Source organism: Pelodiscus sinensis, chromosome 13, assembly GCF_049634645.1.
Source record: "Pelodiscus sinensis isolate JC-2024 chromosome 13, ASM4963464v1, whole genome shotgun sequence".
NCBI classification, from domain to species: Eukaryota; Metazoa; Chordata; order Testudines; family Trionychidae; genus Pelodiscus; species Pelodiscus sinensis.
The window spans coordinates 21,712,663-21,726,978 of NC_134723.1; the positions used below are offsets into that span (position 1 = coordinate 21,712,663).

Here is a 14,316-nt window from a genome sequence, read left to right on the forward strand (position 1 = left end):
GCCTGGGGGCGGGGGAGCAGCAGGGCCTCTGTGGGTCGGATCCACCTGCTTGGCAGGCCGGATTGGCCCATGGAGCCCCTTATGCCAACCCCTGGGCAAAGAGTTCAACAGGTTGACTGTGCGCTGTGTGAAGAACTTCTTTTTGTTTATTTCAAACCTGCTACCCATAATTTCATTTGGTGGCCCCTACTTCACCTAAATAACTTTTCCTTGTTCACTTTCTCCACACCACTCATGATTTTATATACCTCTGTCATATCCCCCCTTAGTCTCCTCTTTTCTAATGTGAAAAGTCCTAGTCTCTTTAATCTCTCTTCATATGGGACCCATTCCAAACCCCTAATCATTTTAGTTGCCCTTTTCTGAACTTTTTCTAATGCCAGTATATCTTTTTTGAGAGCAGTGAGAGTGAATTGCAACTGTTCTGACCCCCATTCTCGATCCATCAGCCCACACAGGGTAAATAAACAGGAAAGAGGCGCATTCTCAGCTTGAGTTAACTAACACCAAGTAAAATTCTAGTGAAGACAAGGCAGTCTGTCGCTTTCACAAAGGTCAGCAGGTCAAGTTAGGATACATTTGCCCAGAAAAAAAAGAAAAAGAAAAGAAAATCTAGCGGCTATGCATCTCAGTGCTTGGGTCAATGGACATAGCCCATGCTACAGAGCTAAAAATAGCAATGGAGATGTCCCTGCTCAGACTGTGTGTCAGCGCCTGGCTCCAGGCCAAGTGAGAACAGCTACACTGATACTATTAGTTCCATAAAAGTGAGATCAATGAGTCTTGAGTCACTGACCTGGGCTCTGAGACATGCTGCAATACAGACATGCCCTAAGAAACCACCATGACCAGCTAACTCAGCTGAAAGCTACAACTTGCCTTGTCTTCGCTAGATTTTTACCTTCTGTTAGCTAACTTGAGAGAAGACGCACCATTTTCCCCTAGTGAACACAAAACCTTAATGACCTGCAAACAAAACTGCTCTTGTGGACAGGAGAGCTCTATAGCCTGGTCACTTTAATTTCAAGGCCTTTTCACAAACGTTGGAGTGAAATGTGATACAGCCACAGTAGAAGTCAGGATTCCAGTTGCGTACTGAAAAACAAATGCTTGCTCTCCCCTTATTAACAAAGGGATGCTGTCCAGCCCGGATCAAGGAACCAGGAGCATGGGAGTTCTCAGCTAGCTCTGATTCTGATTTACTGGGGGACCCTTCACTTCTCTGTGTCTGTTTTTCTACATGTAAAATCAGAATGCTACTACTTCCATGGCCAGGGCACAGGATGATTTATGAGTTAGGGCTTGTCTTCATGTACAGCACTACAGCTGCACTGGTACAGCTGTGCTGCTTTAGTGAAGATGCTCCTAGGCTGACAGGAGAGCCTCTCTCAGCAACATAGTTAATCCACCTCTCCAAGAGACAGTCGCTATGTTGAGAGGAGAAACTCTACCACCAACATAGCACTGTGTACAGGTCAGGTAGTGTTAGGTCGGTACAACTACAACACTCAAGGATGTGGATTTTTCACATCCTTAAGGCATTGTATTTATAGTGATATAAGTCTATAGGATAGACCTGATGGATGTGTTTAAAAAGTACTCTGAAGATGAAAAGTACTAAACTTTAATGCTCTCTAGGTAGGATTAATCCACATCCACCATGTTCCAGAAAATAAACATCAACACACAATACATTTGACAGTTTAAGTGAAAGCATTAATGACACAATTGTGCAATATCTGAAGTCAGCACACACCAGCATGAATCAGCCTCAATGGGGTTAAGGAAAAGCCAATATTTTAGTGACTCATTCTTTTATTTTCCAAACTAATACATAACTAATAATAAGGTGCAAGCACCTCAATTACAGCTCAAACATAACTATAATCTCACCCGCATGGTTATTTTAAAACAGGAGGAAAGGTCACCAATTAGCTAGAGCTTCCCAGGACTCAAAGGGGGTGTTTTCGAAGGCACATTAGGGAGTCAGCAAAAGAGCTGGAGAATTATATGATTGCAAAGGGAGAGGTGTAAAATGAGAAAGAATTAAATTGAAGCCTAGAGTCCTTGCATATTTACTGCACCTTTTAAAGGATCAGCCCACTTTAAAGACCAGACCTTGAGGATCATAACCCATGCATGTCATGCCACTAAACACACAGACACAATAAAATGAAACATTCTGAATAGGTAAAAAGTGTTCTGCAATAGAAAACTTAAAACACAGTAAGGCAAAGTCCCTCCAAGAGAAGTCTCTGAAAATGGCTCCTGTTATTCAAAGGCAATAACAATACAACTACAACACAGGCTACTAAGGATGGGGGAAGGCCCTTTTTTGGGAGGATGGAAGTTGGTGAGTTAATGAGAACAAACTCAACAGAAAAACAAGAGGGAGATGTTTGCAATTACAAGCAGCAATAACAATATCTGACTCTGATAATACGTGAATCCTGTGATAACTTTTATAATTCACAAGTAAGCAGACTACAGAAATTTAGGGGCAAATAATGAAAACTCAGTGAGAGAAGATATTGCACTCATTTGTTAAAACTTTGCTGACAGGTGGGGAAAGAACTATTATATGGCTGAAACAGAGAGCGTGAGGATTACCAAAGTATGGGCTGAAGAGGTCCTCCTACTGCCTACTTTTACAAAAAAAGAGAGTCCTCTTAACCCGTTGCTGGCCATGACATGGGATTACTTGTTCTCTTTCAATGATAGGGTTGCATGGCACTCCCAATGGGCCAGATGGGCCGAGGTGGTGTCAGAAGCATGTATCCCACATATCAGAGGTCCTGCAAAGGTAACTGGAAGATGAGATCTGTAAACAGAGTGCAACGTGTCTCTTATACGCTTATCAATTAATTGCAAGAATTTAGCAAAAGGCAATGTACGGACCCTATGATGAGGGCTGCCAATAGATTAATGTAGGGAAAAATCTGAAAAAGCGCCGCAGGTGTGCATTCCATATATAAAACATATGGGTGCACATGAAAGCATCAAAGCACACTGCCAAACACACACTACCTCCCAGGGTCATCCCTGCTTCGTAGCACTTTCGCAGGCGACAAGAAGGGCAGTTTTTTCTTCTGAATTTATCGATGGTGCAGTCATTCCGGCTGGCACAAAGATATTTCTGTTTACCTAGAAACATTAAAGAAAAAGCAGATGGACAATGATTACTGCATGTTCACAGCTCAGGCAGAAGGTACAATCAGCACAAGCTCTCATGTTTTCCCATAGCATCACTGTATGGACCTGACATTGTTCCCACTGAAGTTAATGGAAGTTTTGAAAATTCACATTCCTAGTTTAATTTTGTCTTCTAGAAAGAGTCCCATATTCAGAGCACTGCAGCTCTGATTGCATGTTAAACAGAAAGGGCACCATTTTGACTCCTGGCACTGGCAGTTTCTGCAGGGCATTCCTGATTTGAAAGGATCTTTCCTGCATCTGGCTAGCAGATTGCAGGGGCTATTGTGGCAGCTGCCGTATTGTTGGGGGCTGGCCAATACAATATGACAAGCTCCAAATATGATATTGTCTTGATGAAACATCTCTGACCTGGAGAATGAAATCTGAAAGTAGCAGCCCAAGAGGGCAGTGCTATTAGCTCCCATCAGCCATCACAGCAGGGACTTGGGAACTTTGATCCTTCCTCCACAGAAAAGATGTGCGGTAAAGGCAAACACAACCCATATCTCCATCAGGACAGTGGCCAGATGGAGCTGCTTTCTGTGAGAGGTTAAGCAAAATTGGTGTACACCTCATCTCCTCCCAGTGGAGCAATGATGCTGTACGTTAACTAGCTATTGAGAAAATTAAACATGAGTCTTCACTTATTATATTAGCAATGTCTGTTGCAAGATATGGGAATTAACCACTGGCAATACAGTAAAAACTTTGTTTACTGGTATGTTAGGGACCCAGGGGGTGCTGATTAATAAAACATTCTGATTAAATAAGAGATACTTACCAATGGAATACCAATTTTCAAAGAAACAGAACGCAATAAAATGAATAAACTATAACATACTATACAGACAGACGTTCTCCAATCCAGTAGTAATACTGCACTACACAGAGCGGATAATTTCTTGAAGCACGTAGGTGTGTACAGGCTACGTTTTCTGGGTAGTGCAGGGCATACATCTAGATTGCTAAAAATACACTGAACACTTAAAACGATACTAAACATAATTTAATCTATCTTTGATATTCAGAAAGGCACTTCAGGATCTTGCGGTGCCTCAGGGTCATCATTATCAAGTATCGTTGTAGATGCAGAAGGTGTAATGACTCTTATGACATACCCTGGAAGCTGCTTTTTTTAATAAATCCCTGATATCAGCCTGCTTACTTATCGTCTACCTCTTTTGCACATAAGTAGAGTACAGAATGTGCAACTGCACAATGTCCTGAGCAGTTTACTAGTCCCGATCAGAGCCATTCCATCCATAAGACTATTTAGGGTGGTTGCCCTAGGCACTACACTTTGGGGGACCCCATATTTCAGGAGATACAGGCCCTGGGCAGCACAGGGGTTGCTGACAGCACAATTGGCCCCGCTCTGCTGTCTGCTGGTGTCACTTGGGAGAGGAGGGCTTTCGGAACAGGGCAGAATGAGGGTCAGGGTAGAGTGGGAGCAAGGCAGGGGCAGAGCAGTGGCAGGAGAAGGCGGTGGGGGAGGGAGGCTGTGCCAGGCCCTGCACTACTGTAGAGCCCTGGTCCTGGTTAACAGACTGAAGATTTGCACTGGGAGATATCAGAAATACCAGTCAATAGAGCGTTCTGGTTAGAAATGTGCCAGATCACACAGTTTTTACTGTACATATAAACTGATTTTGCTGGGCTCCATGGCTCCCTCCTTTGCGTGTTCCACCAAAAGCTACCTGATATCATATATCTGTCTAAAGGCCCACTTTAAAGACCATCTTCCAGCCTGTAGACTCTTTGAGTCACAGAGGGTCTATATTTTGTTTTCCACAGTACGTCATTAGCAATCAGCAAACAAATAAGAGTAAAAAAGAAAGGTACAAAGAAGATAACCACAGAACTGGGATAGAATGAGGCAATAGCCCTGCCTCGCTCACGATACTTCCTCAGCCTCTGTGAAATACTTTGGTCATGGGAAGGGGAAATGGTCTGACTGGATCTGCTCCTTGCAGTCTTTGGGTTAACAGTTATACCACATTCCTGTAGCTCCTCTGCACAAACATCAAACCAAACACTGGCCACATATTTCCATTAACTCTTTATTGATATGGGGCCGGGTGCATAAAAAGGCATGTAGCTGACTCATCCTGGATGTGTTGTGGGCCTGTTGATTTTCAGAGACAGAATTAATAGAATCGCCCACGTTGTAGACTTTGCATTTCAATAGCACATTTAAAGCCAGACTGAACAGAGCACTAAGCAACAGATTGTGGAGAACAAACCCGAGTTACCTGGGAGTGACCTGGATGTGATCGAATAGGTCTGTCTAGCTCTAATCACTGTGTGCCAAACTCTGCTTGAGTGAGAACTGAAGCATCTGGCTCAGATGGCATGTATATCAAGGCACAAGAAATAGGCAATCGTAAATGAACTGTAACCATGGCGATGCCTAGCAGGGTATAGGGCCCAGGTGGAGGGTCTAGGAAACCCCCTGCTGCAGGCCCAGTCCCCACATGCCTCTGCTCCACCCCTCCCGACCACACTCTTTTCCCCAAGCCCCACTCCTGTTTGGCTCCTGTCCAACTGCCTTGCACCCTCTCCCGAGCAACACAAGCCAGGGAATAACTAGGGTGTCTGGTGTGAGACAGCAGCAGGGGTTAGGCTCCCCACACACTCTCCACAGCCTGCTCTGCTCTTCCAGATGCCCCCTCCCACCCTGCTGGGCTCCACTTCTCTGCAGTAGTGGGAAAGCAGGGTGTCCTGGGGTGGAGTGTAGGGATGTAATAGTATAGTCGATTAACCCATTAACCCATTAACCAATAAGCAAAAGCTTATAGGTTAATGCTACAGACTACATGCATTTCTCTCCCTCCCCCCGCATATGGGTAAAGAGGTCCCTGGCAACATGTCAGGAAAGTAACTGCTCAGTGATGCAAAGTTCCCCCACATCCCAAGGGGCTGAATACGTTGTACATGCAGTATTCATAGCCTAGTGGAATATTTTTAACTGAAACTATCTTCTAACTGTCCTTGCTTAATGTGAGATTTCCTACGAAGCAGTGAATTTATGAATGCCAACAGAGAGCTGAGAGGCCATTATTTATCATAATTTATAGCTGACGTCTTAAAAGCACCATTCTTCAAGTTCACAGGGAAGGGAAGTACTTGTAAATGATAATATTTATCCTGCTTCTATCTTATCAACCTCCATGTCTCAGTCTTGAGACATACCAAGAATTAACTTTCTCTCAGTAGCAATGTGTTGTCTATTGCTTTACATTTTGCTCTCTTGTCAAGTCTGAGCTCATTTGGTAGATCAGATTTATCTGGTGCACTTCAGGCTCTGACCACCCAAACCTGGACTAATCTCAACAAATGAAGAAGCTGTACATCCAGTGTACTAAGCTGTTGTGGAGGCACAGAAAATTATGCCTGCCCAAATTTCACCAATCGTGGTTTACTCTGAAATCCCCCACACCTTGGCTTTCAATGCCACTTAAGGAACCCATCTTTTGATCCATCCAAGCATAGGTCTAATCTAGCAGCTTTATTAAAGGATTCACTTTTGTTGCAAAATCACATCAACAACCTGTAATCAAAGTGTCATGTAAGAATTATGAGGTTTTCTGTTATAATAATAATAATCTTCCTTATGAAGCCTGACGCGAGGCTGTAGCATAGGTCTGAGAACTACAATACTGTTAAACTCCATGTAACTGCCCTTATTAGCATCAGGTAGGTTATAGCACCCCAAGAGTATGGCTGCCAAGAATGGAAACATAATGGGGCTGGAATGCATTACCTACAGCAGGTGATATTTCACTCAATTCTTTTAACACCACAAACTCATCAGCTCTCTCTGGCTCCTCGCGCCTCTCTCTCTCTTATTGTCACCTTAAGGGACACAGAAAAAAAAAACCCCTTCAGAAGCACAGACCATGCAAAATCCCACAGAACTCCAATTCTAGCCTCTTTTTTAGCAATTAAACTGAAATGGCTGGATAATGTTCAGCCTCATTAGAATTGGGGTTATTTCATATTATTTGTGTGGGTGTGTGATGAGGAGCCAAGCACTGAGTTCATGCTCTCCCTGACAGATCTCCTTGCACGAGTAAATCAAACAAGAATGGATGCTCTGCTTCCCAAAGCATTGACGTGGGGAATAGCAGAATAGCTCGTGTGGACACTTTGCTCTCTTCCCCACAATTCCTTTCCTATGGTGAAGATGGACACAAACCCCGCCTTTGAACTCACCAATATTACCAGGGTCTGAAAACAAGATGGAACCGGGAGAAACAGGAATCACATGACACATATTCAGGGCCAACTCAGAACTTCCTACCTGTGTTTTTCAGAGGGGGCTCCAATACTGGTTCACCCCTTGGAAGGAGTTGCCCAAGGGCAGCTCTCTCTAAAGTACAATCTGGTTCTACCTCTTTGCAGTTTGGCTCCTGCTCCGCCCCTACCATTTCCCTAGTCTAAACTACAGTGTCTTTGCTAAAATAACAGCTAAAAACCTTAGGAAAGCCAAGTCTCTCTCCCCACAGGGACATTAGCAAAGAAATGCAACAAGATAACTACTCAAGACACACAAGGACGTTCCAGGGTCAGATACATCATTATCAGAACTTTCTCTCTGGCTAACTAGACACCAGCACAGCGCTAACCCCCCTCTTTAATCGAAACACATAACAGCTTCCGAGGCAGTTTTTTCTGTTACAAGTGTTCTCACTTTCCTCACTTAGCATCTATGGGGCTCTGCATGTATGTGTGAGGTAATACCACCAAGAGCAGTAGGAGGGCTCTGGGGATTGGTAGTGGAATACAGAGATTCTTAGTCAGGCCACCTGCAGTCTGATGTTTCAGTGGTCTACTTGGAATGAATCAGTGGCATCAACCTAATTCCTTAGGGGATTAGGTTCACTTCAAAACATATTAACATCACCGGCTGCTACTACTGGTCACTCTGTTGGGCAGACTCTTATCTAGCTAGATATATAATTACATACAACTGTGCATGCTTTAAAAAGCACCTGTACTAGATTCTGTTTCCTGCCAAGGGATTTAGGTAGACACTGGGCTCATCATTTCAAGTCAATTGTTGATTGAGTGGTCAGGACCTGCTATTCTCACTGGGACAGCTGGGTTCAATCCCCACTCACAGAAGATTCTCCCTTTTTTTACCTGGATTGCAAAGCTTTCTGTTATATGTGCGTGCACAAGGAGCTGCGGTTTCTAGTTTTTACCCTATACAAATAAAAGGGCTAACTGTTCACATACCTGTTACTTTTTCACAGGGACCTGCTTGTGTCATTTTGACCTGGAAGGCAGAGCATTTTTATTTTTTTAATTAACAGGGCACCCTAAACTTCTCACATCTGGGAGTGCCATGGGTTAACAGCTCAGATGGTGGGCAAGAAACCATGTTTCATGTCATCTGCTCGGCCTAGCTAAAAGCAAACCTGGCAGGTTCTAAACTGTCTCCTGTCCCCTCCTACTTGGATGGATGATGAACATAACTGAGGGTATGTCTACACTACCCCTCCTAGTTCGAACTAGGGGGGGTAATGTAGTCATACGGAGTTGCAAATGAAGCCCGGGATTTGAATTTCCCGGGCTTCATTTGCATAAAGCCGGACGGCGCCATTTTTAAATGCCGGCTAGTTTGGACCCCGTGCCACGCGGCTACATGCGGCACGGACTAGCTAGGAAGCCTAATCCGAACTAGCTAGTCTGTGCCGCATGTAGCCGCGCGGCACGGGGTCTGAACTAGCCGGCATTTAAAAATGGCGCCGTCCGGCTTTATGCAAATGAAGCCCGGGAAATTCAAAACCCGGGCTTCATTTGCAACTCCATATGACTACATTACCCCCCCTAGTTCGAACTAGGGGGGTAGTGTAGACATACCCTAAGATATTATGAATTTATGTGTGGATCTTATTAAGATGGATGCCAACTAGGGAATCTCCTGTATGTGTATTAGTAATGTTGTATCAGCACTTGTGTTTTCTCTAATCATCTCCGCAAGTATCAATGAGAACAAATATACAACAATTGACATAGAAATGAATCTCTGGATGTTGTTGTGTGATCATGGATCTCATATGTAGGACAGTAGTACAGTAGACCTTTGAATGAAAAAGCACAGGCAATAATGAATAGCGGTTAAAATACAAAAAGCATCTCACATATCTATGTGCCCTTTTCTGTATTATTTCTAACTCTTTTCAGGGTAATTCATTCTCTTTCCAGTTTCAGGAAAACTGACACATTTGCAGTCAATTAAAAACAAAAACAAAAACTGAAAATAGCTTAGTTTTTACTGCTCTTTTTTCCTATTTTCCATTGTTTATAAAACTTCTCAAGAACTTCAAGGCAGGGTTTAATTCTGGAATGGCTTTGTCTTTTTTCAATTTAGCAAATGATTATCTTCTTCCGTTTCTAAGCCATGGAACTTATGGCATTGTTTATCTTCTCAGTGGTGCAACTGCTTCACCAAGGGTGTCACCAAAAGCCTCTGAACAAAGAATTTCATTTAATAGCTATGTCTGCAGAGGGAATGCCTACCATTTTTTGTTATTCCCGTAACAGTAGCTGTTTAACATGTTACACATGCAGGTCCTACTGTAAGGGAATCTGAAACAAATTTGATATTTTTAACAGGAACAAGACACTGTACCAGGCAGCATGCATGCTAACATTATTCGGTACCCAAGTGTATTTCAACAGAATATGCACATACCGTATATAGCCTATACCCTTTTTCTGAGGCTGGATTTTACAGGTAATATAAGTCACAACACAATATTAACTGCAAGTACTGACAATAATCCCATATATGGATTTGGGGCAATCTCTCCCTCTAAAATGTAGATAATAATCCTTCTCAATCTAGGGAATTTAGTGATATTAAATGAATGTTTGTAAAGTGCTCTAAGATCTTTGGCTTGAAAGCTCTATGTCGAGTTAATTTATTGTTGCTATTATACATGTGGTAAGTAGATGTTAACTATTGTTTATTGTAATGCCTTGAAGTTCCAACCCAGACCTAGGGATGTTAAATTTAGATTAATTAACTAATCAAATAGGCGATGGGATTTCCATCAACTACTTGATTACTTGTTAAGGGCACCTCAGTCTTTGAACTGTAGCAAGAGTCCTATTGGGCTCTTGCTACAGTTCAAAAGTAGAAGCCCTTGCAGGGAGCGTGGGGTCAGCAGGACTCCCCCGCTGGCCCTGCACTCCCTGCAGCGCCTGACCCTTGGAAATGTACAAGAGCCCTGTCGGGACTCATGTACATTTCAAAAGCAGAATCACAGTAGAACTGGCACCAGGGGAGACTGCTTCAGTCACTGCTCATGCTGTTTCCCGCTGTGCCTCTACTTCCTGTGCCCTCAGCAGACACAGTGCTAGGAGTAACCAGCTTTTAAGCCAGCTCCCCGCAGCACCAGCTCCTGCTTCTCCCCCCCTGCCCTCCGCTGCCTCTCTCTGATAGAGGCAGCAAGGGGGGAAGCAACTAGTCACATCACTAGTCGACTATCCAATAAGCTTATGCTTATCGGTGGGGCTCGACAAATTATGGAAAACCCTACTCGCCAGACAAAAAAGGGACTCGCCACCCTCCCCCTCGCCCCCAAAAGTGTTTTTTTAACGGCATAAATTCCTAATAAGAATAAGAACAGTAATTACTAATACATTCTTAATAAATATCACACAAGTTATTAATAAATATCTTTTAAACTTCTACCTTTTCCCTCTGCTGCCATGTCTCCTCCTCTTGCTCCATCAGCTCCCCTGGTGCCTGCTGCCCCCCAACCCCTCACCCTCCTCTGCTGTCCAGACTCCTGCCCTTCTCGCTGCCCTCAGCCTTCCTGAGACCTGCCCCCCTCCACCAGCCCTTCTCTCCCCCCTGTGCCCACTCCTCCAGTAGTCCCACTCTGATCAAGTGAGCTACCCCTCCTCATCCCCTCTCCTAACACCTCCCTCTACACACCTGACCCGCCTCTCTCCTCTGAGGCTGGTCCCTCTCCTGCAGGTGTCTGCCCTTCTGCTTCACCCCCAGAATCTCCTGGCACCTGCACCCTCCTGGTTCCTCTCCCTTCCCTCACTGTCCCTGCCCCCTTTGCCCACTTTTTCCCTGATACCCACCCCCTCAGGACCCTCTGCCCCCATTCCTCTCATGCCCCTGTGCCCTCACATGTGCCTTGCTCCATCCCCACCTTCCTCGTGCCCATCCCTTCTTTCAAGGCTTCTCCCAGCACCTCCCGCTCCTCCCTCTAGCCCCCAGTGCCCTTACCCTCTCCTCTCCCAGCATCACCCTGTTTCCCCCTCCCACTGACACCTCCCCTCCTGCCCTTTTCCTCATTGTCTGCACCTGGCCCTCTGGGATTTGTCTCTCCTGAACCCCTGTCCCTTGGTGCCTTCCCCTTTCTTCTTCTTCTTCTCCTGACCTCCTTCCCTTCCCTCCCCTCAGCACAAGCCCCTTCCCCATATTTTTCCCCTCCCCTCTTCACAGCCCAACCCTGCCACTTCCCCTCCCCCAGGGCCAAGCAAAACATCCCCCCCTTTTTTTGTTGTCTTTTACACATTTGCATTTTGCAAAGAGTTTCTTTTGTTTTCATTTTTGTCCCAGCATTTTAGCCCTATAAATAGCAAATAGCATTTTCATTCATTTTTTTCCATAAAGGCAAAGGTGCTTCAAGTGAACTCCCCCTTTCACTCGCTGCTGGGTCTCAGCAGCCTTTTCCCTGCACTGTCCAGCCCCTCCCTATGGACAAGCACCCCTCACTCCCAACCCACAGGGGAAACAGGGTGCAGAGCCAGCACAGAGCCAGCGGGGTGCAGGGAACAGTGGGGGGGGGGCAGGGGTGGCGCGGGGAACAGGAGGCACAGGGGCAGAGGAATGCAGGGATGGGGGAAGCAGCGTGCAGGGTGCGATGGAGGGGGCGCAGGGAACAGGAGGGACAGAGGGATCGGTGTCTAGGGGCAGTGTAGGGAACAGGCAGCACAGAGCTGGGGGGGGAAGCAGGGATCGGGAGGAGCAGGGTGCGGGGTGCAAGGGCTGTGCATACCCAGAGGGAGAGCAGGGGATCCGAGGTGCAGGGGCGGCATGGTGAAAGGGTGGCAGGAGCCAGTTGGGGTGCGGGGTGGGCACGGAGAGCCAGGCGGTTGGCTGAGAGCAGTCTCTCACAAGCGAGGGGCTGGGGCCGTGGCAGGACTGGAGCCGGTGGGGTGAGGCCTGGCTCCGCCACGCGCTGCAGCCAGCTGCCGGGGACACGCAGCCAGAGCCGAGCTGCCACAGCCCTTTAAAATCAGCGTGGCCATGTCACGCCAGCGTCCTGGCATATGCCGGCACTCCATCTCCTCGCACCACAGCTGCACGCAGGCAGCCCGGCGCTCAGAATCACTGCAGTTCCCCCTCCCTGGCAGCACTCTGCTCCTCCGCCGGCTGGCGGATTGGATGGGGCTGCGCCGCCCGTAGTGAGGGCTTCGGCCAACCCGTTACAACGGCTCACCGGGCCAGTCCGCCCCTGCACTCGCCAGCTGGCAAAATCTACTCGCCACGGGCAAGTGGGCGTGTGTATTTGTCGATCCCTGCTTATCGGATAGTAGACTAGCCGCTTACATCCCTACTCAGATCAGGCCCGGTAGTGCTATATTCACATAGTAAGAGACCACCCCTTCCTTTAAGAACTCTAAATAACCAAAACTAACAAAATGGTAGTGAAGGGGAGGAAGAGGAAGTATTATCATCACAGTTTTATAATAGAGAACTGAGGTACAGAAGGATTAAATGATTTGCCTAAGGTTACACAGAAAGTCTAGGATTTTAACCCAGGTTGCCTGAGTCACATCTTACTGACTTCCCAAGACTACCTTTCTTCTCTGTAATACAAGTGAGTGTTTCCATACTCTCTGCTAAATGCTATTTCCTAATTTATTAAAGTAACACGTCTCTGATACCCTATAGCCCTGCACTTCTACATAAGAACATAAGAATGGCCATCCTGGGTGAGACCAAAGATCTATCTAGCCCAGTATCCTGTCTTCTGACAGTGGCCAATACCAGATGCTCTAGAGCGAATTAACAGAATAGATAATCATCAAGTGACCCCTCTCCTGTCATCCATTTTCTGCCTCTGATAAACAGTTGGTGACCCCTAGTTCTCATGGTATGGGAACAAGTAAATAATTTTTCCTTATTCACTTTTTTCACACCAGTCATGATTTTATAGACATCTATTGTAACCCCCCCTTAATTGCCTCTTTTCTAAGGTAAAAAGTCCTAGACTTTTTAATCTCTCTTCATATGGCACCCCTTCCAAAACCCTAATCATTTTTGTTACCTCTCTCCATTCTGAAAACTTACCATTTATTCCTACCCTTTGTTTCCTGTCTTTTAACTAGTTACCAATCCATGAGAGGACCTTCCCTCTCATCTCATGACAACTAACATTACTAAAGAGCCTTTGGTTAGGGACCTTATCAAAGGCTTTCTGGAAATCTAAGTACACTGTATCTATTGGATCCCTCTTGTCCACATGTTTGTTGACCCCTTCAAAGAACTCTAGTAGATCAGTAAGGCATAATTTCCCTTTACAGAAACCATGTTGACAAATTATGTTCATTTATGTGTCTGATAATTTTATTCTTTACTATAGTTTCAACTAATTTGCCCGGTAGCGACATTAGACTTACTGGTCTGTAATTGCCAGGATCACCTCTAGAGCACTTTTTAAATATTGGCATCACATTAGCTATCTTCCAGTCATTAGGTACAGAAGCTGATTTAAAGGATAGGTTACAAACCACAGTTAACAGAATTCAGATGTGAAATTATGGAACTTTCAGAACTCTTGGGTGAATGCCATCTGGTCCTGGTGACATGTTACTGTTAAGTTTATCAATTTGTTCCAAAACCTCCTCTAAATGACACCTCAATCTGGGACAATTCTTCAGATTTGTCACCTAAATGCAATCATCTCTCTCTCTCTCTCTTTCTCTCTCAAAATTCTTCCTGTCACGTGAAAGAATTAGGTCATCAGGCTCTCTGGTCACTAGAGAGGGGTGTTGGTGAGCATAGCGAGTAGTGGGCGCAACCCCCAGTACATTAGAAAGACTATTTTTCCATTTTGTTCCCTGACACAAAAACCTGTACTT

General features: G+C 45.3%; 1 protein-coding gene across 1 annotated transcript in view; it reads right to left on the reverse strand.

The window, feature by feature from the left end:
• AR (androgen receptor) overlaps nucleotides 1-14,316 on the reverse strand; it is a 137,364-nt gene that overhangs the window by 41,417 nt on the left and 81,631 nt on the right. Inside the window, exon 3 of the mRNA XM_006125241.4 lies at nucleotides 3,028-3,144. Coding sequence (XP_006125303.2) covers nucleotides 3,028-3,144 — 117 coding nt within the window. The remainder of the gene's footprint in view (nucleotides 1-3,027; nucleotides 3,145-14,316) is intronic.